General features: G+C 39.5%; 1 protein-coding gene across 1 annotated transcript in view; it reads left to right on the plus strand.

The window, feature by feature from the left end:
* LOC101946207 (protein FRA10AC1) overlaps positions 1-23,775 on the plus strand; it is a 58,093-nt gene that overhangs the window by 15,598 nt on the left and 18,720 nt on the right. Inside the window, exons 6-8 of the mRNA XM_005292544.5 lie at positions 746-829; positions 1,346-1,430; positions 16,307-16,352. Coding sequence (XP_005292601.1) covers positions 746-829; positions 1,346-1,430; positions 16,307-16,352 — 215 coding nt within the window. The remainder of the gene's footprint in view (positions 1-745; positions 830-1,345; positions 1,431-16,306; positions 16,353-23,775) is intronic.

Below are 23,775 nucleotides of genomic sequence, written 5' to 3' on the forward strand. Positions count from 1 at the left end.
CAACACATGGAGGGTGTATCTAAAACAATCCAGTATTTGCTGAGTGTTCAACTCTCATTCCTAGAATGTCAAATGCTGCTCCGATGAGGGTAGAAAATGACAATCTTGTACTCAGACTTCTGTGGTACAGTACATAGTGCTGGAATAAGTGCTTGCAGGTAGTACAATTGTTTGCCATTTGGAGTACCAGGCACTTTTTAAAGGATAATTACCAAATTTTACCAAAGTCACAAGAGGCTAGTTACTCGGGTTGAGGTTTCCAAAGAAGTGCAGGCAGTTATTCAGATGATCTTTATTAATGTTAATGAAGATGTGTGGGTAAATCCTCTGCACTGTTTTGACAATCTGAACCCAGGATACTTGTGAAGTCTGGAATATCACTAAATATCTTCCCCGGGGAAGCTAAACCCTTGTTCTGAGCTGCAGATGATCCTCTTTTTATGTTTCAAACATAACTTTTCATGTAGAATTAAATCACACACAGTTTTAATAGTTATGAGTGACTTTAATGTTGGAAGCAAGCTCTTTTATTCTTTTAGGGAAAAAGTTAGTGTATAATACTTGTTCTCATGAACAGTCGTTGCTTCTTAAAATATCTCCCAGTATGTCCAACTCAATACATATTGCAAGGAATTCTAAAATACCAGCATTTGCCAAATGATGATCTAATTATTTTGTTTCTGGTGCTGTAAAATTTCATTTTAATACTAGATCTGCTTTTTAAGAAAAATGTACCCTTTTACAGAGCAAGTGACAAGACAGACCTTGATGTTGTAAGAGAAAACTATAGATTCCTGTGGAAAGAGGAAGATGCAGTGGACATGAATTGGTAATTTGGGCTATAATAAGACATTATTTTTAGATCACTTTGTATTTATCTTTTTCCTCATTCATTAAAAATTGCCATGCATATTTGCTCTTATTGTTTGAACTCTTGATAAATTTAAAAAATGAAAAAAGTGTAGGAGATAAAGTAATACAGCTGTGTCAAAATGAACTGATGACACAGAAATTAACAAACTATTGTTCATTCCCTAAGAGAACTAAACTACCATTCAGAAACCCCTACAAAGAGTACAACTTTAAAATTATGCTTTGTTTGTGCTTTAAATAAATTTTTAAAATATATAATTATTTTCAAGAGAAACTAAAACTGTTTCATGGCAATTACTCCCATCAAGCTGTATATTTTCTTATTTTGTTTTATTTTTACCATTACAACTTGTATTCATTAGAGAAAACAAAACTGCAATGCCCCTGTCCTGTTAATGTCATAACTATGTAATTTGACCTCACTCTGTATTTTCCATATGCTTAATCAATAATATTGTCTTTCCGGTTACAGGGAAAAGAGACTGGCAAAGAAATACTATGATAAATTATTCAAAGAGTATTGTATAGCAGATCTGAGTAGATACAAAGAGAACAAGGTACATTTTTAAATTTCATAAATTTCTTTGGTTGCAAAATAGGTTCTTTGTTCTATATAGAGGGCACTGCATTAAGATCCAGTCCTGCAAGCACTGCCTACGCTGAGTTCTGTGGGACTACTCATGATAAATGTCTGTAAGATTGGGTCCTAAATTTGTCTGTTGCTTAGTGCAGAATGAATTTTCTTAAGAAACTTAAGCAACAGAAAAATGCTTAAGATGTTTTCCCTGATTTTTTTGGTTGATCTTTATCTCATCTTCCTATATTTATGACATATCCCTCAAGCCCTTCCACTATCAGATATCAGAGATCAAATAATCTCAGTCTCATTTATAGTTTTCTTTTGTTTTCTTTAATTATCATGCCCAGTATCTTATTCCATGTGTTTATTATTCTTTGTGGGAAAAGTTTTTTTCCCAGTTTGCCAATTTTCTTTACCTTTTTGAACCTTTGTCTGGTGTGAACAATATTTTTTCCCCCGCTTCACATATGACATTTCTAAGTTCTGTTAGATCACTTTGAATTCCCCTCTATTCTAAATGAGAATAAATCCTGTTTCTTTAACTTTTCCTCATGATTATAAGAATTGGAAAATGTTTATCTTTTAGCACAACTTTGACATATTGTGTAATTTGTTTTCCCTTAAATTGTCTTATGCGTTCTTTCTTTAAACACGCTATTCTCATACTAAGTTCCTCCTCCAAATCTTTATCAACTGTTGGCTTATCCATGTCCATTTCTGATAGGGAGGGAGTCCTATACAGATTTTTCTTTTGGAATGTAAAACTAGCCCTTTAAGGCACAGTCAGCTCCACTCTGCTACCCCTGCAGCTACAGATTGCTTTCAACTTTGTTCTGTCCTATTTTTTTCCCTCTGCACATCCAGATATTGAGACGTTTATCGCCTTCTCTTTTCTGCTCTATTCTGCAGCCCTTGTCTCCTGCAGACAGGCTCAGGGGAGCACTGGTTTCTTCATCTGATAGCCACCAGTTCTTGATGTGACTTTCCCCATAGAACTTTAGGTATCCTGCTAAACTTCTGCAGAAGGACGCTCTAAAGATGCACAACTTGCATTAGGTGTCCCTGCCTACAACATGCTGTCTATGCCTGTCTTTAGAAGTTTACACTATAGAATTTCCTCCCCAATTCCCAAATCATATTCAGTGCCATTTTGCTCCTCATTCCAACAAAAGACGGGCTCTTTCATATGTTACATAATCTGTTTATCACAAGAACTGGTACATCAACAAAGAACGTTATGGGTGGGATAGGGTTTACTCCTAGTATTTTATGATGTTCAAGAAGACTGAGTGTTTCATCCCATTCTGGCTCTATCCCTCAGAATTTCTTTATGTAGTATGTCAGATTCAAGGTGGAGGTGACTTTCTGTGCTGCATGGATGAAGAGGGGGCTTATCTCCATGTGCCTATCCATTTGTTGCATCACAAGAAAAGTCCCTCAGCTAACTGATTCTTCTACAGAACTATGTGTGGAAATTCCTCAAGCAGTGTCTTGTCAAGAACCTCTCCTCTTGGAAACCTCACTCAGTCCTTTTAGCCATTGGAATCATGATAGGTGGTAGTCTCAGGGCCCTATATCATGTCAAAGCATTTGGTTGAAGATGGAAGCACAAAAAAATAACTTCTTGAAGCTTCAGGCTGTAGGACTAAGCTTTCTATTGTTTCTTCCTTACCTCATCATACTTGCAGTCCTGTTAGAAATCAACAATCAAGCTCCAAGAGCCTATAAATTAACAAGGCAGGACCAGAAGCCCTTCTCTTTGTCATTAGATTGTAAAGATTCTGTCCAAAGTGGAAAGAGCTCACCTATTGATATCAGATAGGTATATCCAGAACAGTCTTAATGTCCACATAGACTGACTGAGGCAGGAGACAGTTCTGGGCAAGAGGCAACTTAAGAAGGTGGTGGTGCAGCAAGACTTTGTCAGATATTGTCACGGCTCGGTCATGGGCAGCCATGCCTAGTGGTCAGAGCCAGGGTCCATGGTCATGGGATGGGAGTCCAGAATCATTTGGATCAGGATACCAGCAGATCAGAAGCATGAGACAAACTTGAGGGCAGAACCATGAATCTAACAGTAGTCAGCCCAGGTCAGGATACCAGGGGTCAGAGGTAGGAGACAAACTGGAAATCAGAACCACAGGTTGGGAGTGAGAATCAGGCTGGGTCAGGATACCAAGAGGTCAGAGGTAGGGGACAAACCAGATATTGGGACTACAAGTCAGATGCAAGAAGTCAAGCTGGGTTGGGATGCCAGGAAGTCAAATCAGGGAAGCAGGAAGCACATAATCCAGAGCAGGGTGCATCCCAGTTTTGGACAACAGGGATCCACTCCTGGGTTTAGATAAAAGTTGTGGACCCTCAGCAAACTGCCATTTAGGTTCCAGGACTAGAGTCCTCTGTCGGGATTCAGCCCTTGGAACTGTTAGCAGTCACTGGGTGGCAGGTTGCAGCTTACTAGCTCCTAAGAATCCTGTGGATCAGGGTTCAAGTCCTGCAGTTCCTGAGAGATGTAACTTCTTGCTTTCCACCTCAACCAACCAGACACGTCCCCCTCACCGCCCCCCAGACAAACTCACAGTTTGCTCCAGACACTAGGATTCCTACAACTGGAGGGGAGGGTGCTTTCTTTTTCGCATGGTCAGGACCTTGCGTGTATGTCTTTCCTCCTCTACTCCTCCTGGGCATTCCCAGAAAGATCCAGAGGGACCAGACCAAAGTTATTTTCATAGCTGCTGCTAAGCCCTGAAGACTCTTTCAGATATCCATCTGTGATTTCTGGCTCTTTCCCCAGCCCAAAATTCTTTTAATCAGGGCAGGGTCCTATACCTGAACCTCACCAATCTCTGCCTAGAAGCCTGGAGGCTGACAAGTGACTCTACAATCCTTTGATTATTGCTCTCATATAATCAGTTTCCTAATGCTGTCAGGAGAGCACTCTGCATTTAAGTGTTACTTTCTTTGGTGTTTGGCTAGGAATGTAACTCTTACTCAGACATTCTGTTTTGCCATCCTAGTGTTTTTCACAGATGGGAAAACATGGTGGGAGGGTCTCTGAGGCCATGCTCCAGCCTGGGCCAGATGTCTGCAATTTTTAGCCTTGCAGACCAAGCTCCACTGGCCCGAGTCAGTTGACCTTGGTTCTGAGACTCAGCACTGTGGGTTTTCTATTGTAGTGTAGATGGAGTTTCAGCTTCATTCTTAAGGTTCTTTCAAGGCCATGTTTCAAGCCTCTGGGCCAGTACTTCCTGGCTGTGAAGGTGCTTGCTCTTGTCACCATTACTTCAGCCTGGAGTACACTGTAAAGAATCTTACCTCTAGTTTTTCCATGAAAAGGTTGTCCTTAGACTCACCACATAATTTCTCTTTTTATTCTTTCTTTCTTAATCAAAATATTTCCCTTCCTTCCTTGTCTGAAAGAGATCATCATCATCCGTTAGATGTTGCCAAAGCCATTAATGATTAGATAGGACATCCACTTTTTGGACTGATGCCATTTTATTTTATATTGCTTGTGGCTATAACAAAACAAGGTATTAAGGTTTCCAGGATTATCATTTCCCTTTGTGTTCAGACTGCAAAAAAAGATTAATATACTGCGTGCCACTTAGTGCTTTTCTTGGGGATAAGGGTCCATTGTACTTCGTCCCTATCTGTGGTCAGAGAAATAGCACTTCTTATTAGGAGATCTGCATAGCTGCTATTAGTGCCTCACTGAACTCCTTTACCAAATGCTATAAGGTCTTCTGTTGCTGCTGCCTTTGGTTTCTTGATTCTGTGAACCATCCTTCCTATCTAACAGGCTAGCTTCATTTCATATTTTTCTATTCATAGATTCATAGATTCTAGGACTGGAAGGGACCTCGAGAGGTCATCGAGTCCAGTCCCCTGCCCGCATGGCAGGACCAAATACCATCTAGACCATCCCTGATAGACATTTATCTAACCTACTCTTAAATATCTCAAGAGATGGAGATTCCACAACCTCCCTAGGCAATTTATTCCAGTGTTTAACCACCCTGACAGTTAGGAACTTTTTCCTAATGTCCAACCTAGACCTCCCTTGCTGCAGTTTAAACCCATTGCTTCTGGTTCTATCCTTAGAGGCTAAGGTGAACAAGTTTTCTCCCTCCTCCTTATGACACCCTTTTAAATACCTGAAAACTGCTATCATGTCCCCTCTCAGTCTTCTCTTTTCCAAACTAAACAAACCCAATTCTTTCAGCCTTCCTTCATAGGTCATGTTCTCAAGACCTTTAATCATTCTTGTTGCTCTTCTCTGGACCCGCTCCAATTTCTCCACATCTTTTTTAAAATGCGGTGCCCAGAACTGGACACAATACTCCAGCTGAGGCCTAACCAGAGCAGAGTAGAGCGGAAGAATGACTTCTCGTGTCTTGCTCACAACACACCTGTTAATACATCCCAGAATCATGTTTGCTTTTTTTGCAACAGCATCACACTGTTGACTCATATTTAGCTTGTGGTCCACTATAACCCCTAGATCCCTTTCTGCCGTACTCCTTCCTAGACAGTCTCTTCCCATTCTGTATGTGTGAAACTGATTTTTCCTTCCTAAGTGGAGCACTTTGCATTTGTCTTTGTTAAACTTCATCCTGTTTACCTCAGCCCATTTCTCCAATTTGTCCAGATCATTTTGAATTATGACCCTGTCCTCCAAAGCAGTTGCAATCCCTCCCAGTTTGGTATCATCCGCAAACTTAATAAGCGTACTTTCTATGCCAATATCTAAGTCGTTGATGAAGATATTGAACAGCGCCGGTCCCAAAACAGACCCCTGCGGTACCCCACTCGTTATGCCTTTCCAACAGGATTGGGAACCATTAATAACAACTCTCTGAGTACGGTTATCCAACCAGTTATGCACCCACCTTATAGTAGCCCCATCTAAATTGTATTTGCCTAGTTTATCGATAAGAATAGCATGCGAGACTGTATCAAATGCCTTACTAAAGTCTAGGTATATCACATCCACAGCTTCACCCTTATCCACAAGGCTCGTTATCCTATCAAAGAAAGCTATCAGATTGGTTTGACATGATTTGTTCTTCACAAATCCATGCTGGCTGTTCCCTATCACCTTACCACCTTCCAAGTGTTTGCAGATGATTTCCTTAATTACTTGCTCCATTATCTTCCCTGGCACAGAAGTTAAACTAACTGGTCTGTAGTTTCCTGGGTTGTTTTTATTTCCCTTTTTATAGATGGGCACTATATTTGCCCTTTTCCAGTCTTCTGGAATCTCTCCCATCTCCCATGATTTTCCAAAGATAATAGCTAGAGGCTCAGATACCTCCTCCATTAGCTCCTTGAGTATTCTAGGATGCATTTCATCAGGCCCTGGTGACTTGCAGGCATCTAACTTTTCTAAGTGATTTTTAACTTGTTCTTTTTTTATTTTATCTGCTAAACCTACCCCCTTCCCATTAGCATTCACTATGTTAGGCATTCCTTCAGACTTCTCGGTGAAGACCGAAACAAATAAGTCATTAAGCATCTCCGCCATTTCCAAGTTTCCTGTTACTGTTTCTCCCTCTTCACTAAGCAGTGGGCCTACCCTGTCTTTGGTCTTCCTCTTGCTTCTAATGTATTGATAAAAAGTCTTCTTGTTTCCCTTTATTCCCGTAGCTAGTTTGAGCTCATTTTGTGCCTTTGCCTTTCTAACCTTGCCCCTGCATTCCTGTGTTGTTTGCCTATATTCATCCTTTGTAATCTGTCCCAGTTTCCATTTTTTATATGACTCCTTTTTATTTTTTAGATCATGCAAGATCTCATGGTTAAGCCAAGGTGGTCTTTTGCCACATTTTCTATCTTTCCTAACCAGCGGAATAGCTTGCTTTTGGGCTCTTAATAGTGTCCCTTTGAAAAACTGCCAACTCTCCTCAGTTGTTTTTCCCCTCAGTCTTGATTCCCATGGGACCTTACCTATCAGCTCTCTGAGCTTACCAAAATCTGCCTTCCTGAAATCCATTGTCTCTATTTTGCTGTTCTCCCTTCTACCCTTCCTTAGAATTGCAAACTCTATGATTTCATGATCACTTTCACCCAGGCTGCCTTCTACTTTCAAATTCTCAACGAGTTCCTCCCTATTTGTTAAAATCAAATCTAGAACAGCTTCCCCCCAGTAGCTTTTTCAACCTTCTGAAATAAAAAGTTGTCTCCAATGCAGTCCAGGAATTTGTTGGATAGTCTGTGCCCCGCTGTGTTATTTTCCCAACATATATCCGGATAGTTGAAGTCCCCCATCACCACCAAATCTTGGGCTTTGGATGATTTTGTTAGTTGCTTAAAAAAAGCCTCATCCACCTCTTCCACCTGGTTAGGTGGCCTGTAGTAGACTCCTAGCATGACATCTCCCTTGTTTTTTACCCCTTTTAGCCTAACCCAGAGACTCTCAACACTTCCGTCTCCTATGTCCATCTCTACCTCAGTCCAAGTGTGTACATTTTTAATATATATGGCAACACCTCCTCCCTTTTTCCCCTGTCTATCCTTCCTGAGCAAGCTGTACCCATCCACACCAACATTCCAATCATGTGTATTATCCCACCAAGTTTCAGTGATGCCAACAATGTCATAGTTGTATTTATTTATTAGCACTTCCAGTTCTTCCTGCTTATTGCCCATACTTCTCGCATTTGTATATAGGCATCTAAGATACTGGTTTGATCTTTCCTCCCAGTTTTGTCCTGACCCTCCTTTCTCTCTGACAATACAGCCCACACTCCCTCTCGTTTCCGACCCATCTCCCCGGTCTGGGGCGTTCATCTCTGTTGTTGCTGTTTCAGCTTATTCAGTATTACTTTTTTAAAATCACTCTTTACACACATTTAACTTGTTTTATTTACTTTCCACCCTTATCCACTGCTTGTTATTTTCCATTGTTTGGTGGAAGCATTATTAGCAAAGTGACTCTTCTATGAGGACAGTTGCCTTACTTATAAATTAGTCTTGTAGAGAATTCCTCTGCCAGTCCTAGCTCCCTCGCTTTCTTCTATCTTTGCTCTTGCTTTCCAGACCAGTCTGTTTAGGAAATACTCTCTAGGGAAGATCACATGTAATTGTTCCTTATTGGGCCAGATTTGGACCCAAAAGGAAAAATTACATAAGAATACCTCAATAATATAAGTGAGCATGGATAATGCAGTGGTTGGTGGACTGGCTGAGGGACTCTGAGATAACAAATATACAGGTAAGGCAAAACGATCCTTTATTCTGACTGTATAGGGGTCGGCAACCTTTCAGAAGTGATGTGCCGAGTCTTCATTTATTCACTCTAATGTAAGGTTTCGCGTGCCAGTAATACATTTTAATGTTTTTAGAAGGTCTCTTTCTATAAGTCTATAATATATAATTAAACTATTGTTGTATGTAAAATAAATAAGGTTTTCAAAATGTTTAAGAAGCTTCATTTAAAATTAAATTAAAATGCAGAGCTCCCCGGACCAGTGGCCAGGACAGAGTGCCACTGAAAATCCGCTCGCGTGCTGCCTTTGGCACGCATGCCATAGGTTGCCCACCCCTGGTAGATATGCACAGATGCATGACAAATTCTGTTGATGCTTTCACCCCAAACTTTTTTACAGGTTGCATCACAAGCTTTTCAGAATGGGACAATTTTTAACCATTTAGAGGTATACTTTTAAATGGGACATGTGAACGTTACTATGGTGGCTTGGATCGAACAATATTGTGACATAAATACATTAGAAGCAACATCTTGCATCTAGGTGCAGGAGACAAACCTAGATCAGGATTCTGGTTTCCATGTATCAACTAAATACTAGGTAGGAAGATGATCCTTTAGCTTCTTAATTACTGCACAAATCATGGGGGACAGGATAATATGAAGTAACAACATAGTAGGCCTGAACTCTGCTACTGGAAATTCAAACATGGAAACCAGACTCCAGTTCAAAGCTTGCCTCAACTGCATAACATGGGAATTGCATTAAACAACTGTTCACTAACAATTTGCTGGAGGATATTTAGTGAAATCAGAGAAAATTATTTACATGAATTGAGAACAAAATTTGAATCTTAGTATTTAAGTAGTCACAGTGGAGCTTTATCATTAATATTTCACTGAAGCAAGCAGGGTGTTAGGAGGATTATAATTTACACATTTTACTACAGCGACAAAGCAGGTGAGGTAGTATCTTTTTTTATAGGACTAACTTCTCTTGTGTGTATACAGAGCTCTTCAGGTTTGAGAAAGATACTCAGTCTCACAGCTAACCTGCATCAATGTGAGGGGGAACCCTCTGACTATACACTCCTAGTTGTCACCCCATGCTGCAGTCCATACGGGATATCATTAAACAGTTACAACCCATACTCAATGGGAACCACGTCCCGAAAGAAATCTTTCCTAACCCTGCTCTTCTGGCCTTTAAGCAACCCCCCAACCTCACCAACCACATCATCATAAGCAAGCTCCCCACACATCAGGACACACCAACTCAAAGTGCACTAGATTCTGCCATGACAGATGCAAAACCTGTAGATATATCTCCACTGCTATGATGATCAATACCCCCACAAAACACCTTTCAAGATCCATGAGTCCCACACATGCCTATCACAACTTGTGGTGTACCTCATCTAGTGCACTAAATGCCCCAAAAAACACCTATGTGGGTGAAACAAGACAATCACTATGCTCTTGAGTGAACTCACTCAGAAAAATGATAAAAGACAAAAGCACCATATCACCTGTGGGTGGACACTTTTATCACAAGAGATCACTCTCTGTCTGACCTTTCTGTTCTCATCCTCAAGGAAACCTGCATAACACCTTCAAAAGGTGAGCCTATGAGTTTAAATTCATAACTTTTGCTAGACACTAAAAATCATGGACTTAATAAAGACACTGGATTTATGGCTTATTACAACAATCTGTAAACCATTGACTCCCCTTTTTGTCCTATGACTGCAAAGGTGTTTCACCTTGAATGATCTCTTGAAATATGTGTTGCCTACTTAAACTAAATAATCTGTTCCATCTTGTATTTAGCAGTGACACGTTGCTTACCTTTCCCAGACCCGAAGAAGAGCTCTGTGTAAGCTCAGAAGTTTGTCTATTTCACCAACAGAATTTGGTCCAATAAAAGATATTCCTCATCCACCTTGTCTCTCTAATATCCTGGTACCACCACAACTACAACAACATTGTAAACATTTTACTACTGCAGTATTTATCTGGAGACAATGTTCTGCAGTTTTATTAAATGGGCAACAGTACATTAGATTGTACAAGTTATTTAAAAACAAATTAAAAACCATGGATGTAGGATTCTTCAGTGATCCTCAATTTAAAAACATTTTTTCTATTCTAGTTTAGTGAACAGTTGTTTAATGCAATTCCCATGTTATGCAGTTGATTTATTTGTGCTAGACTAAAGCATGAGTGGCTCAAGTGAAACTTATTTCAGACCATGCTGCAGATTTCTGAGTTAGCCAAGCACAAGATGTTCCTTCCTTAGCAAATTGTCAGCATAAGTAGAATAATATGGAACCTAATTTTTCTATTTCTACTGAATGATTTTCCAGTTAATATTTGTCCAAAAATATTTTTGTTCAAATTATATTAAGTCCTGAATGCAATACGTCTGAAAATTAAATGTATGGAAAAACATTGACCTTCAGAAAAAAACTGGCAGTGTTAAGAATCTTATTTATAATACATTTAACTAGGGCAAATTCAGTACAGATGGAACATCTGATTATTGGTGATGTGATTCTGCCCAGTTTTCCAGCTGGGGTGCAGAGAGCTCAAACGACTTGTCCACAATCACACTGTGAATAAGTGGCTCATCCTGATTAAGACCCAGCAACTTTTTGGCTCCCAGTTCTTTTCTATGTAGTTTGGTCCCTGTGGCATTTTTTTACATAAATGTTCTGCGCTATTGCCTTTATGGTAATGATCATTGATCATAAAAAAAAATAGTAGCTCTGTACAATATATTTCTGTACTGAAGCTAGGAACATTAAAAAATGAAGGCAATGCATAATGGAGATTTGAACCATTATATATGAAATACAAATACAGTGAGTGGGTTTAATACTCAGATGTACCAAGTTAACTGAAGACACAACTTGGGATAAAGGAGACAAAGGTGGTTTTGAGCCACTTTATGTGTCTTGGGCAGTTGAACCTGGCACAAGTTAGAAAGCCACAAGACTGCTGTTAAGTTATTCTGCCTGGAAAAGTCTTTAGGGGGATTATTCCACTGGTTGAATATTGATTGCATTGTTCTTTGGCCCTCACATCAAGTGGCCCCAATATGCTGTGGAAATACAAAGTGGCTGAATGTTCTGGCGTAGTCAAATAGTTCTAGTAATATTATTTCACAGTGTTCCATGCAGTCTTTTTGTTCTTTGACTAGAAGGTTGCTTGGGAAAGTTTCACTTCATGTAAAGATTTTGAATGAATGAAGGAGTACACAGTACATATAATAATTAAGCAGTGCTTTTAACTTGAGTACCTTAATTGGCTTCCCTGTCTCTCGTGAAATTTGGGATCCTGGTTCTCCCTGTCAAGACCGTATATAGTCTTGCTCCCTCTCTCCCTCTATACTTCTTCTTTCCAGTGTTCTCTCGTCAGTTCTCCCTTATCACAACCTTCCACTCTCAGCTTTGCAACTTTTTTCATGTACCCCTCTATGCTTGAAACAGGCTCCCAATCCTTTTCTGCTTGGCATTCTCTTTCATCCATCAAATCCCTCTGTGTAAGCAACTTACTTCAGAAATATTTCTGACCTTGATTTCCTCAACAGTATTTGTTCCTTCTCATAAACTACTGTGTGTCCTGTGTCTTGTAAGTTCTTTAGGACATCAAACTTGTCTTGTTCTGTATTGTAAAGTTTACAAATTCTTAAACTGCACAAGTTTATAGCTTTGTATAAATGAATAATAATAGTCATAATAAATCTGAGTTAGGCAGATCCCAGACCATTAAGAGCTTTAAAGAATGTAAACCAATTCCTTAAATTTTGCTTGAAAGTAAGCACATAAAGGAATGGAGCAGTGATATAATTTGCTCATAATGATCAACTTCACTTGAGGTGGTCTGCTTCTTTCTGGTCAACCAGAGGTGATAAATAAGCACAGTGGTCCCCAACCTTTTTTGTCGCGTGGGCGCCAGACGACGAGCCACAGAGGGCCGTGGCGGCGGACGAGCATCTGCTGAAATGCCGCCGACAAACGGCAATGTCAATAGGCATCGCCGCCGAAATGCCGCCGACAAGCAGCGTCATCCAGCGGTGTCGCTGCCGAAATGCCGCAGAAAATTGGCCGCATTTCGGCGGCAACGCCTCTGGATGACACTGCTTCTTGGCGGCATTACGGCGGATGCTCGACTGCCGGCCAGTACGCGGGCACACTTCGAAGGCACCATGTTGGGGACCCCTGAATAAGCATTATGGGTCATTTGCATCTGGAGTATCCAGGGAATAGCTATGGGTTCAATAGGACCTCAAGTCTTAAAAGTCTTAAAACTACATTAATGAAGGGCAAATATGTACCTTGAATAGAGAGGGTAAATACATTCCCACTTATTCCTACAGATGCTTCTTCTGTTGCCAGCTAGCACCGCTTATCTCTTGTCTACATAACCATAAATCCCCTCCAGAACTGCTCTAGCACTGATGGCAACCATGGAATCTGTTTACAGGCAGGGCTCAGATGTTTTTACCACAGAGTAGAGTAAGATGACACCGTACAGTAGAACCTCAGCGTTACAAACATCTCGGGAATGGAGGTTGTTTGTAACTCTGAAATGTTTGTAACTGAACAAAACATTATGGTGGTTCTTTCAGAAGTTTACAACTGAGGTTCTACTGTAGAAAAAATGCCTGAGCCCTAGCCCTAGCAAAATTATAGCTACAATTTTGCCATTATAAACAAGGCCAGAGGAGCAGACAGATTGTAGAATCTGTGTTTCATACAATGTGAATTATGGACCTGAGCATCTAGATATTGGTGATACTGTAGCCCATTGCACCTTGCAGTTTTTTCTTAGTGGTCTGTAGATATTAATAGCATCATGTCCCTCTTACGTGTTTTTTGTGTGTGTGTGCACTACATGATGATGTTACTCCATTTACACTTTTGTATTTTTTCTGTCTGGTTTAACCTTTGATAAATGTTACAACATGCAGATAGCATCCTTTGAACTCAGTTGAGTTCCAATTCAGCCATCAACAGGAGCTCTATAATCTTCTGCTGTCAGCAGCTGTACTCTCAGTTGATAAATTGAAAGTCTCCCAGATGCATTCCGAGGCTGCTTTCTGGGTTTTCCATTTAGCAGATTGTATTATGGGTACATCATGTGAGCAGTTCTGTAATTAAGCAGTAAGTCAGGAGATGTGAATCATTAAGCTATTGGAGTTGCCTTGTGTTCATTGTGTATCAATGAGCTAAAAATGCACAATCTGGTCACTGTTAGATTATGTTTAAAAAAATACTAGACACAGTTTGGGCGTTGAAGGGACACTCAAGTGTTTTGTTTTTCTCAGAAAATGATTTGTAGCAAAACAGAAAATATCTTTTAAATATTATAATTAACAAAAAAGTAAAATTCATTCCCTGACAAACCTGCTATTTTCTTCCTAAAAGCTAGGAAATAAGAGAAATGAAGATAAGTAACAAACACATTCTGCATTGAAATAATTCAGAAACGCACTAAATTTATATGGCAATTTTAGGTGAGTTTAAGTATGTATTAACTTGTTTTCAAACAAAATTATATTTACTTAACTCTCCAATCAGGTGCAGAGCCCTATAATGTAAATTGCTCTATAAACACACACAAATATGTTGTCCCTGGCCCAAAGAGTTTTAATTTTATATGGTTGACATATTTATTTGGTCCAGGAATTTCAGATGAAGACACAGTATTGCCAAAATCATGAGTTGGTCCCCCTCAAGAGATCCAAATCATGAGGGTTTTTTAAAAAAATAATAGATGAAAAACCATTATTATTTTATTTTTTTAACTGTTCCAGCTCATCCTGTGTGAGAGTGAGAGACACATTTAAGTGTTTCCCACTTTCCCAAAAGTATTGGTCCTTGCTGCAGGGACTCTCCCCCCTACATTTGCCCATCTCCTGCCCAGCAATTGATCCTCACCCCCACCCTCCATTCAGTTTGGCCTCATCAGCCTCACCTCCATTTGTTCAGCCTCCCATCTCATCAGCCTCTAACCCGCACCATTAATTCAGTGCCCCCTTCCCTCTCAGCACAGTTCCCTCAGCCCTCACCGTCAGTTCAGTCCCCCTACTCTCTTCAGCCCCCCAACCTCACCTTTGCTCCTCCTAGGGTTCTTCATCCCCCCTCTCCTATGCTTGTGTGGGGGCTCCAGCCGGCTTCTTTCTCCCCTATCCCGGTCATGGGGGGTAGTGGCAACATGGGCTCTTCATCCCCTTTCTGCTCCTTTCCAGGCTAGAGGCTGTAGGGGTGAGGAGTAGAGGCATTGTCCTGCCCATATTTCTCACAGGAGGGGAAGGAGGAGGGAGCGGATCTGTGCTAGGCTGCTGTACTCTGCTCCCTCCTCTCCTCCTGTGAAAACAGTGAGTGGAGGGGAGAGACTTTGCCAGCTTCCAGCAGGGCTGTATTTCTCAAGGGGGCTGGAGCTTCTTGCATCATCACCAGCCCAGCACCCTCCAAAATTCCATCATTCTGAAAGAAATCACAAGAGTTGGCAACACTGATTAGATAAAAGGCACCCTCCTTCCAGGGAAATGCTATGCTGCTGATCTCTGTTCTCCCCTCTCTGCTTTTTAATTAGCAGTGATCTTAGACCAGACTATTTCCTTCAGACTGTCCTCCCTCCCTCTGTGTATCCTGACATCAGCTTTCTTTCTTACAGTCTGGCCTTCTCACTAGACTCCCCCTAATGTGTCAGGGAATGGTTTGATTTAAGGGTGGTGGGCAGAAAAAGCAGGGAATGGTACGGAGAGCGATTTCTCAGGAAAAGGGGCCTGGATTATCTTCATATTAAATTCCTGGACAAAGTCTAGAAACAGAAAGAAATATAAGTTAGGGCAAGTCTACACTACAAAATTAAGTCGACCTAAGTTTTGTTGACACACAGGCACTGCGGTAATTGAATAAGTTTTACATATCCACACTACGCTCCTTGTGTTGGCAGTGTGCATCCTCACGAAGGAGTGCTTGAACTGATTTAATTGCCAGTGAGGGGCATTGTATGACGGTTTTTGAAAGGAAGCAACGCTGATGCTGCATCAGTCTAAGTGCGTCAATTTACACATTATGCCTCTTGCAGAGGTGGAGTTATTAGGTTGGTGTAGTGGGTGAATTACATCAGTGGAAGCTACATTTTAGTGTAGATGTTTAGCAGTGTAGTGTAGACAAGGCCTTAAATAAATGTAGTTTTGTTTTAACTCCTGTAGGGATGAGGTGGAAAATGGGATATTGAAACTTAACTAAAATATCTATTTCACATTCCATTTCAACTTCCAGCGTTCTCCTCACTGTTTACAGTGAAGAAAGAATTGTATTTCATTCTGCATTGCAATTCTTTCTCTCCTGATTTCTCTTACTTTTTGTCTGCTAGCAGGACATTTTAGACTTGTAGATCCGTGTCCACTGAATCAGATTCCATTTGATTCACATGATTCAATCCAACAATAAAAAAATCTGTAAGTTTCTTTTTATTGAGTGAGGGATGAATATTTTATTTAACAGAGCTAAACAAGGGAACAGTGGTAAAGGGCAGCAAGCAGTTGAAATTAATTTTTTAAATTTTGTATGTCTTCTGAATTTATTTGACTGTTCAGAACCTAATTTCAGTTTTTATCTTTATCACAGTTTGGATTTAGATGGAGACATGAGAAAGAAGTAGTTTCAGGAAAAGGTAATATTGCCTTTCTTCTTGTATTACAGTTCTTACTTGGTTAGTTATTTTTGGTGGGTTTTTTGCTATCTTGTTTGTGACAGTGGCAGTATAGATGAAAGTTTTCCAAAATGTTGACAATAATGTGTAATAATTCTTAGCACTTCTTGCATTATATCATTTTACATCTTCAGAGTGCTCACTCATCTACATCAGTAATGACTTAGGAAAATCTGTGCTTTGTTTTCACCTTGCAGAATATTTGCAGCAAAAAAACTTTATACTGGTTTTGCCAATGTGAAATTTCATGCTCATTGATCTTAAATGGCACTGGCCAATAGTTGGTGGTTCTGCACTACTTAATTATTCAGTGATGTTTATAGTTAAGGTTGCCCAACACTTCCCGGTATAAGACCCTGTTTTTAGGTGCTTATTATTTTGCCAGACTTCAACCATTTAGGCTAAAATGTTTTATGCAAGGTGTCTGCCTTAGGCTGAATTGCTTTGGTAAATTTCAGTAAAAATGGTTTTATTTTCCAAGAACGAGATTAAGAAAAATAAGGGATTTTTGTCCATATGTTTAAACAAAACAAAACAAAAATTCTCACAATCATTTCATTGAGACACTCTAGGTCTCTATGGTTTGGAGTAAGGATTTGAAATTTGACCGATGGGTGGCCTTTTGTCTGGGAGCCCTTCGCTGTTCTTGTGGAAAAATTGACAAAATTTGGCCTTTAGAAAAGCTCAGTTTGCATATGTTCTGTAGAGTTTTGCTTGAGTTTGGAAGCCAGATTCTCTAAAGATCCTGTCAGCACATAGCATGCTTTCGGCCAGGGCTACAGGGGCTGAGAAGAACTATCCCTGCAATTGCTCCTGGCTGCTGCCAGATATTGTGGTGCCAGGCACAAGAAATGAGAGCAGTGAGACTTTCTGTCCGATGTGCTCAGTGCTCCCTCTGCTGGCACTTAGACAGCATGGAGGAAGAATTAACTTGGCGTGAATGCAAAGAACCAACAACTGGGACCTGTGTGTGTGTGTGTGTGTGTGTGTGTGTGTGTGTGTGTGTGTGTGTGTGTGTGTGTGTGTGTTTGGGGCGGTATGAAGGGAGTAAATTGTGACAAGGAGACTGGGGTTCAGGGCTGGGAGATGGTGGGGGCAGGAGATTGGGACTGGGAGGGAAATCTGAGATTGGATAAGGAATTTAGATGGAGGAGCCTGGGACTAGCCGAGCAACAAGACTATGAGAGAGACTGGAATGAGGAGGCTAGGGTGGGGAGAAAATGGGAAGCTGGATGGGAAGCTATGAGGGGAAGACTAGAACTAGAATGAGGAGTCTCAGGGACTGGGACTAGCTGGATGAGGAGATTTAGATGGGGAAGTGGGTGTGGGGTGGGAGGATGGATGGATGGATGAGGAGCAGAGGAGGGCGAGGGAGGAGACAGGACTGGGACAGAAGTGATTGGGTTTGGGAGGAACCAGGGCAGAGAGGTCTATGACCACTAGAGAACACTGCTTTTCAGAGCCTGGAATGAAACCCAAGGTTTCTATGTTAGAGTATTTCTCTTCTGTCAGCAAAAATATGTAAAACCCACTGGCAGAGTATGTATCTCCCCCTCTACCACTTGGCCACATAGAGATTGATAGCATACTATTGCTGTCAGTTACTCTGTTAGCTCAAAAGGCAGAGAGGACTGTGCTGTGGATCTAAAAGATCCAATGTTGGTAATGACCCATACAGATGTCAATATGATCCCACAAGATGGAATTTCAGTTTTTTCATTTTTTTTTAAAAACTAGGAAATTACATCCTCCCCCCCCCCTCCCCCAATAGCAGACTGTTGTGGTTGCAAAGTCAAACACTCAAAAACTAAAAAATGCCAGAATTAAAGATTCCTGTGCAACCTTAATTTAACACTCTTGTTTGTATATATTGATGTCATGTGGAAAAAATAGTAGGCGATCATGTAATTATTATAATGTAGCTATATGTACACAAGGGGGCCAAATTCAGATGGCATGCGTAATCGTAATTTTGACATTTCCTAACATTTGGCTGCTTGACCTCACAACCTTAATATTCTTTTAACTTTTTGGGTTTAAGTATTTATATTACAGTAGTATGTAGAGGCCGTAGTCAAGGATCCCCTTGTGCCTGGTGCTATATATAATAGACAGTTCAATCCTAAGGAGCTAACAAATTCGGGGCATGTGAATGTTTCACATATCTGGCACGTAAATACCGTGCAATACCGGCTACAAAAGTGCCAGGAGAATGCCTGTTCTCACTTTCTGGTAACACTTTAAATAAGAAGTGGGCAGCCTTATCTCCTGCAAATGTAAACAAACTTGTTTGTCTTAGCGATTGGCTGAACAAGAAGTAGGACTGAGTGGACCTGTAGGCTCTAAAGTTTTACAGTGTTTTGTTTTTGAGTGCAGTTATGTAACAAAAAATCTACATTTGTAAGTTGCACTTTAACGATAAAGAGATTGCACTACAGTGCTTGAATGAGGTAAATTAAAAAATACTATTTCTTTTGTTTATCATTTTTACTGTGCTAATATTTTTAATAAAAATCCTTATGACTAGAGGCCTTCAAGGAAGGTTTAGATTCTTTGTGTGTTGACTAAATGATACTAAAGCATATGAAGAGATTTATTTCCTAAATACCAAAACCACTGAGGTATCTTTGAGTAGGAATTGTGAGTTTTCAGCAACTGTGCAAACCTACATCTACTCTACATTATGACCTAGTATGATAAATATAAAGATAAAACAGTAAAATTACTTTTAAATAAGTAAGAGTTGGCTTTTACTTTTGTTCTGGGGTATATATGGATGCTTTAAAATCTCTGTAATCTCATTTTTTTACCTGACTCCACCTGATACTCTGAAGCTAATCTGCCAAAATATCTTCAAAAACATAAATAAGGGGATGAACGTACTCATTCAGGTTATTGGTAATATTTGTGTAGCATCTATAACAAAATGGCTGTGACTTGAACAATAGGAAATGGATGGGCATGGTATTCTCTGCAAAGTTTGCTGGATGTAGGCTGCTTGGAATATACTAGTGAAGGGTGTTGCAAAGGCAGGCTTATAAGGGAGACACTATCATGTCAAAGGACTATCAAGTATTTACTAAATAGTGTTTCTTCTTTGAGGTACCGGTCCCTATGTGTATTCCACATATGTGTACACATGTGCTCCATGTACCTGAAGATGGAGGATTCTTGAAAGTGGTATCTGTTGGTCTGCTCATGTACCTTTGGTCTCCTTGTGCCTCCAACTGAGGAGATAAAGGGCAGAGCAGACTGACTGCCTTTCCAGTTCCTTCCTACTGCCACATGGCCTGTGTCAGAACCGTCAATATCTGGAGATTCATCTTCCTCAGTTTATTCTTTGGTCATACATATATGTTAGGTAAGAGGATCAGCAGAGGAAGATGTGAAGGTCCATCAGCCTTCCTCCACCACCAATAAGAGCAATGTTATAACATTCAGATTTGCTTCTTGATAAAATTAAACATAGCGTGAGGAGACTATTTTATTTTCTGGAATGCAGTATACAAAATTGGTCATATCAATGTCTAAATCACGGTATTATAATAATTTGTGTTGTTTTCTAGTAGTCTAATATTTTATTAATTTTAATAGCTGTTTTATCACGAGCAGATGTTGAAAAGTTACAACTATGGCTATATATATTCTGGAACACTCAGTTTATATTGAAATTCATTAAATGGGCCCTGATATTTAGTTCACAGATTCACCCAACAAACTTATTCATGATTGGGAAATGTCAGGAGAGGCAGCCTGATCCAGTGACAGAGCACACTGGTCTAGAAGGCAGGAGATCAGGATTCTATTCTTGGCTCTACTGCTGCCTTTCTCTATGAAGCTAAGCAAGTTACTTCACTTCTCTGTGCCTTTGTTTCCTGTCCCACCTACTGTCTGTCTTGTCAGTTTAGACTGTAAGCTCTTCAGAGCAGGGACTGCCTCCTACTATGTGTTTGTACAGCACCTAGCACAGTGGGGCTCAATCTGAGTTGGGTAGATGCTACTGTAATACAAATAGTAACCATTAGTAACATAAATCCTTTGCTGGAATTATACCACTTGGGGATTCCCCTATGCAAGATGAATCTCCAACTGGCTATTTAAGTCTTGGCATAGTGCAAAGAGGATGGAACAGAGCACATTTGGCCAATTTGCTTTTTAATGGCAGTTAGTGTACCTAGTGATGTTAGGCCTGTTGGAGTTCCTCATAGTCCTCTACATTTAACTAACCTGAACATTTTAGGTTGTAAACAAGTTTTAGTGTTTCACTATTTTATAAAGGAAAACAAGGATTAGCAAACATTTTCTGGAGCTGAGAAACATGTCATTGTACAGACTCTAAGAGGTCAGTATTTATTATTCATACCTGGCAAAATCACATCAGTATCTGCTCTTAAGTAATTAAATAAGCAAGAGAGTTCCGTGTTCCATGTTGCATCATGTGGTCATGTTTGCAATTCTAGGGGGTATCCCAGTTAGGCTGTTGGTGTTCAGAGACCACTGCTTATTATGTTGAGCAGTATTGTCTTATTGCTTCCTTGCACTCCCCCGCCTGTGTCCCTCTGTTGTCTTGTCTTATACTTAGGGCTTGTCTACACTGCAAATTTCTCGCTCAGGGGTGTGAAAAAACACCCCCCTGAGTGCAGCAAGTTTCAGCGTTGTAAAGCACCAGTGTAGACAATGCACCAGTGCTGGGAGCTGTGCCCCTCATGGAAGTGATTCTGCCGCGACCACACAAGCCATGTTAAAGCGCTGCCGCGGCAGTGGTTTAGTGTTGCCAGTGTAGACTAGCCCTTAGATTGTAAGCTCCTTGGGGTTGGGGATCATCCTTATATTCTGTTTGCACAGCGCCTACCGCAGTCCATGACTACAGCTACTAGGTGCTATAGTAATACAAAGAAATAATAATACACAAAGAGACAAGGTGGGTGAAATATCTATCACTTATTGGACTAATGTCTGTTGGTGAAAGAGACAAGCTTTTGAGTTCTACAGAGTTCTTCTTCAGGTTGTCATTTTCTTCTGATGACCTGAAGAAGAGCTCTGTGGAGCTTGAAAGTTGTCCAACAGACGTTAGTCAAATAAAAGATATTACCTCTCCCACCTTGTGTCTCTCGTATCTTGGGACCAATACAGCTACATAACACTGTAATCAATAATAAAAAAAAAAGTCACTTAAATGAATGGTCTTCAGAGGCCATGGATGTAAAAGGAAATCTTGGTATATAGGCAGGTTAGTTAAGCAATATATCAGAGCAGCAAAAGATGGGTATAATAAACATGGGGGAAACAAGAGTTAGATCTCTTTGCATAAGGAGAAAATCCTTATGTCTAGAGGTCTTCAAGGAATAGGAACCAAAGTTCATGGATAGTAGCTACACTGTCACATGCTTAGTAGAATAAGCACTTCCTTTGCTGACAAGAATGCTTCACAGTATAAGGATTGGGAGAACATTAGTTCTCCTCACTGATCCAAACTGATATAATTCATTTTTGGAGGAAGTGGTCCTTTCAGTAAGGTTTGAGAATTACAGCATTTCAACTGCCCCAGTCCTGCTCTAGGAAGGACACAACTCCCTGTAGCTAGAATTCATAGACATGCTTTCTCTCAAAAAATGAATCCAGAAATAGGAATTTATATTTTAGGCATTTATAGGAATGCTTTTCTGCACTAGAATTTGTGCACTAAAGTGATTATTCTCAACTGCAAAGTTTAATTTGTCTATTCACTACATATAAGAAAAACCAGGAATCATATTATTTGCAAGTGACTGATATGTAATGTGTTTTTTATAATGTTTGTGTGAATTATTTTATTTTCCATCTTTATAAGTCATGCAAGCAGAAGTGGACTAAGACAGGAATAGGAACCACAAGAAAGCATATATGCTGTTTGTATCACTTCAAAAATACCAGATGTATCAAATAGCCTATAACTGGAATTATAAATATACTTCTTAATATTTTAGAACTATATCTAACATTGTCTTATGCAGAAGGTGCAGCACTTTAGTTAAAAATAAAGTAATCTTAATTGTAGATGGAGGTTTAGCTGCCTTAATTTCTGAGTAATTGAACTGACATTCTTGTTGATCAGTATGTTCAGTAAATAGATCTTTTTATTATGTAGTTGAGTTCTCTTAGGCCTGTTATTATAGTAGCCTTATTCGTTTTTTATAATCATCTCACACTCTGTGGGAGAGAGCATGAATTTTATTAGTAAATATTAAGTAATCTGTTTAATGACGTAAAGAATAGGAGTGATAAAGACAGTAGACAAGCATTATTCGTGGACAGCTAAATCATAAGTGCCTAATTTTTTGAAAATTGTATGTTGTGCATCTGATGGTCATGTATGCATTGTACTGTATCTTATAGTTTGTAGTTTTAAATCTGCAAATGTAACCTTCATACTTCTAATTTTCTGATATGTTTTCAAGTTTAAATATTAGTTTGTAACTCCCATGGTTATGTTACTGGTGGTGGAGTACAGAAAATCTTAATACAGTAAATGTGCCCTAAACATTCAGTAGGATAACTGTACTTAAGAAAAAAAAATTAAAAACCCTTTGTATAAGTGTCTGTAGATGGAGATTTTTTTCAACTGTTTCATATTTTATATTTGGCCTTGCATATTCATTAACATGTGGTAGAAAATTCAAAACGTATTTAAAACCATTCTTTCCTAAATGTTAATTAAAAGAGTAATGCTTATTCCATAGAGACAACTATAACTTAAGCAGCATTGAGCAATAATACAGTTCACCACAAAGGGGCACAAGAATTCAGTATAGCAGTGTAGCAAGGACTGTTTTTTCAGATCTAGTTCTTTGATATATTCTTTTGAAACAAGTGATTATCCCTAACTTTTTTTTTTCCTTCATGCAAGATGTTTGTTTTGGCTAGGATTCTCAAATTTCCTGCAGTGAAGCAACAAGATATATTAGTAAATGGGAGTACAACTCTGTTTTGCATCTACCTGCTTAGCTATGAATATTTGCTAAATAGTCTAAAAAAGGGGTGACTTTTGTAGCACTGTTAACATATAAGCTTGACATGTCCTTATTAAGGACATGAAAATAGTGATTGATATTCAGTTTTTCCTAAGGTTTGGATTTTTTTTTTAAAGCAGATCCATTAGGCCTTGTACCTTTATCTATTTTCTCTTTATATTTTTCTTTAAATCCAGGATTCTTTCTTTCATTTCCCCCCCTCTTTTATTCAGTTTTTTTCCTTGGGTATTATGAAGGGAAATCATGTTTGGTAACCAAATATGTCTTAGAACTGAATCATATCTTTACCTATTGACCATTAATAATTGTAATATATATGCCCAATTTCAGTGACAGACTATACAAAACAGATTTTCACATCTTTTAACTGTGAT

This window comes from Chrysemys picta, chromosome 7, assembly GCF_011386835.1.
Source record: "Chrysemys picta bellii isolate R12L10 chromosome 7, ASM1138683v2, whole genome shotgun sequence".
NCBI classification, from domain to species: domain Eukaryota; kingdom Metazoa; phylum Chordata; order Testudines; family Emydidae; genus Chrysemys; species Chrysemys picta.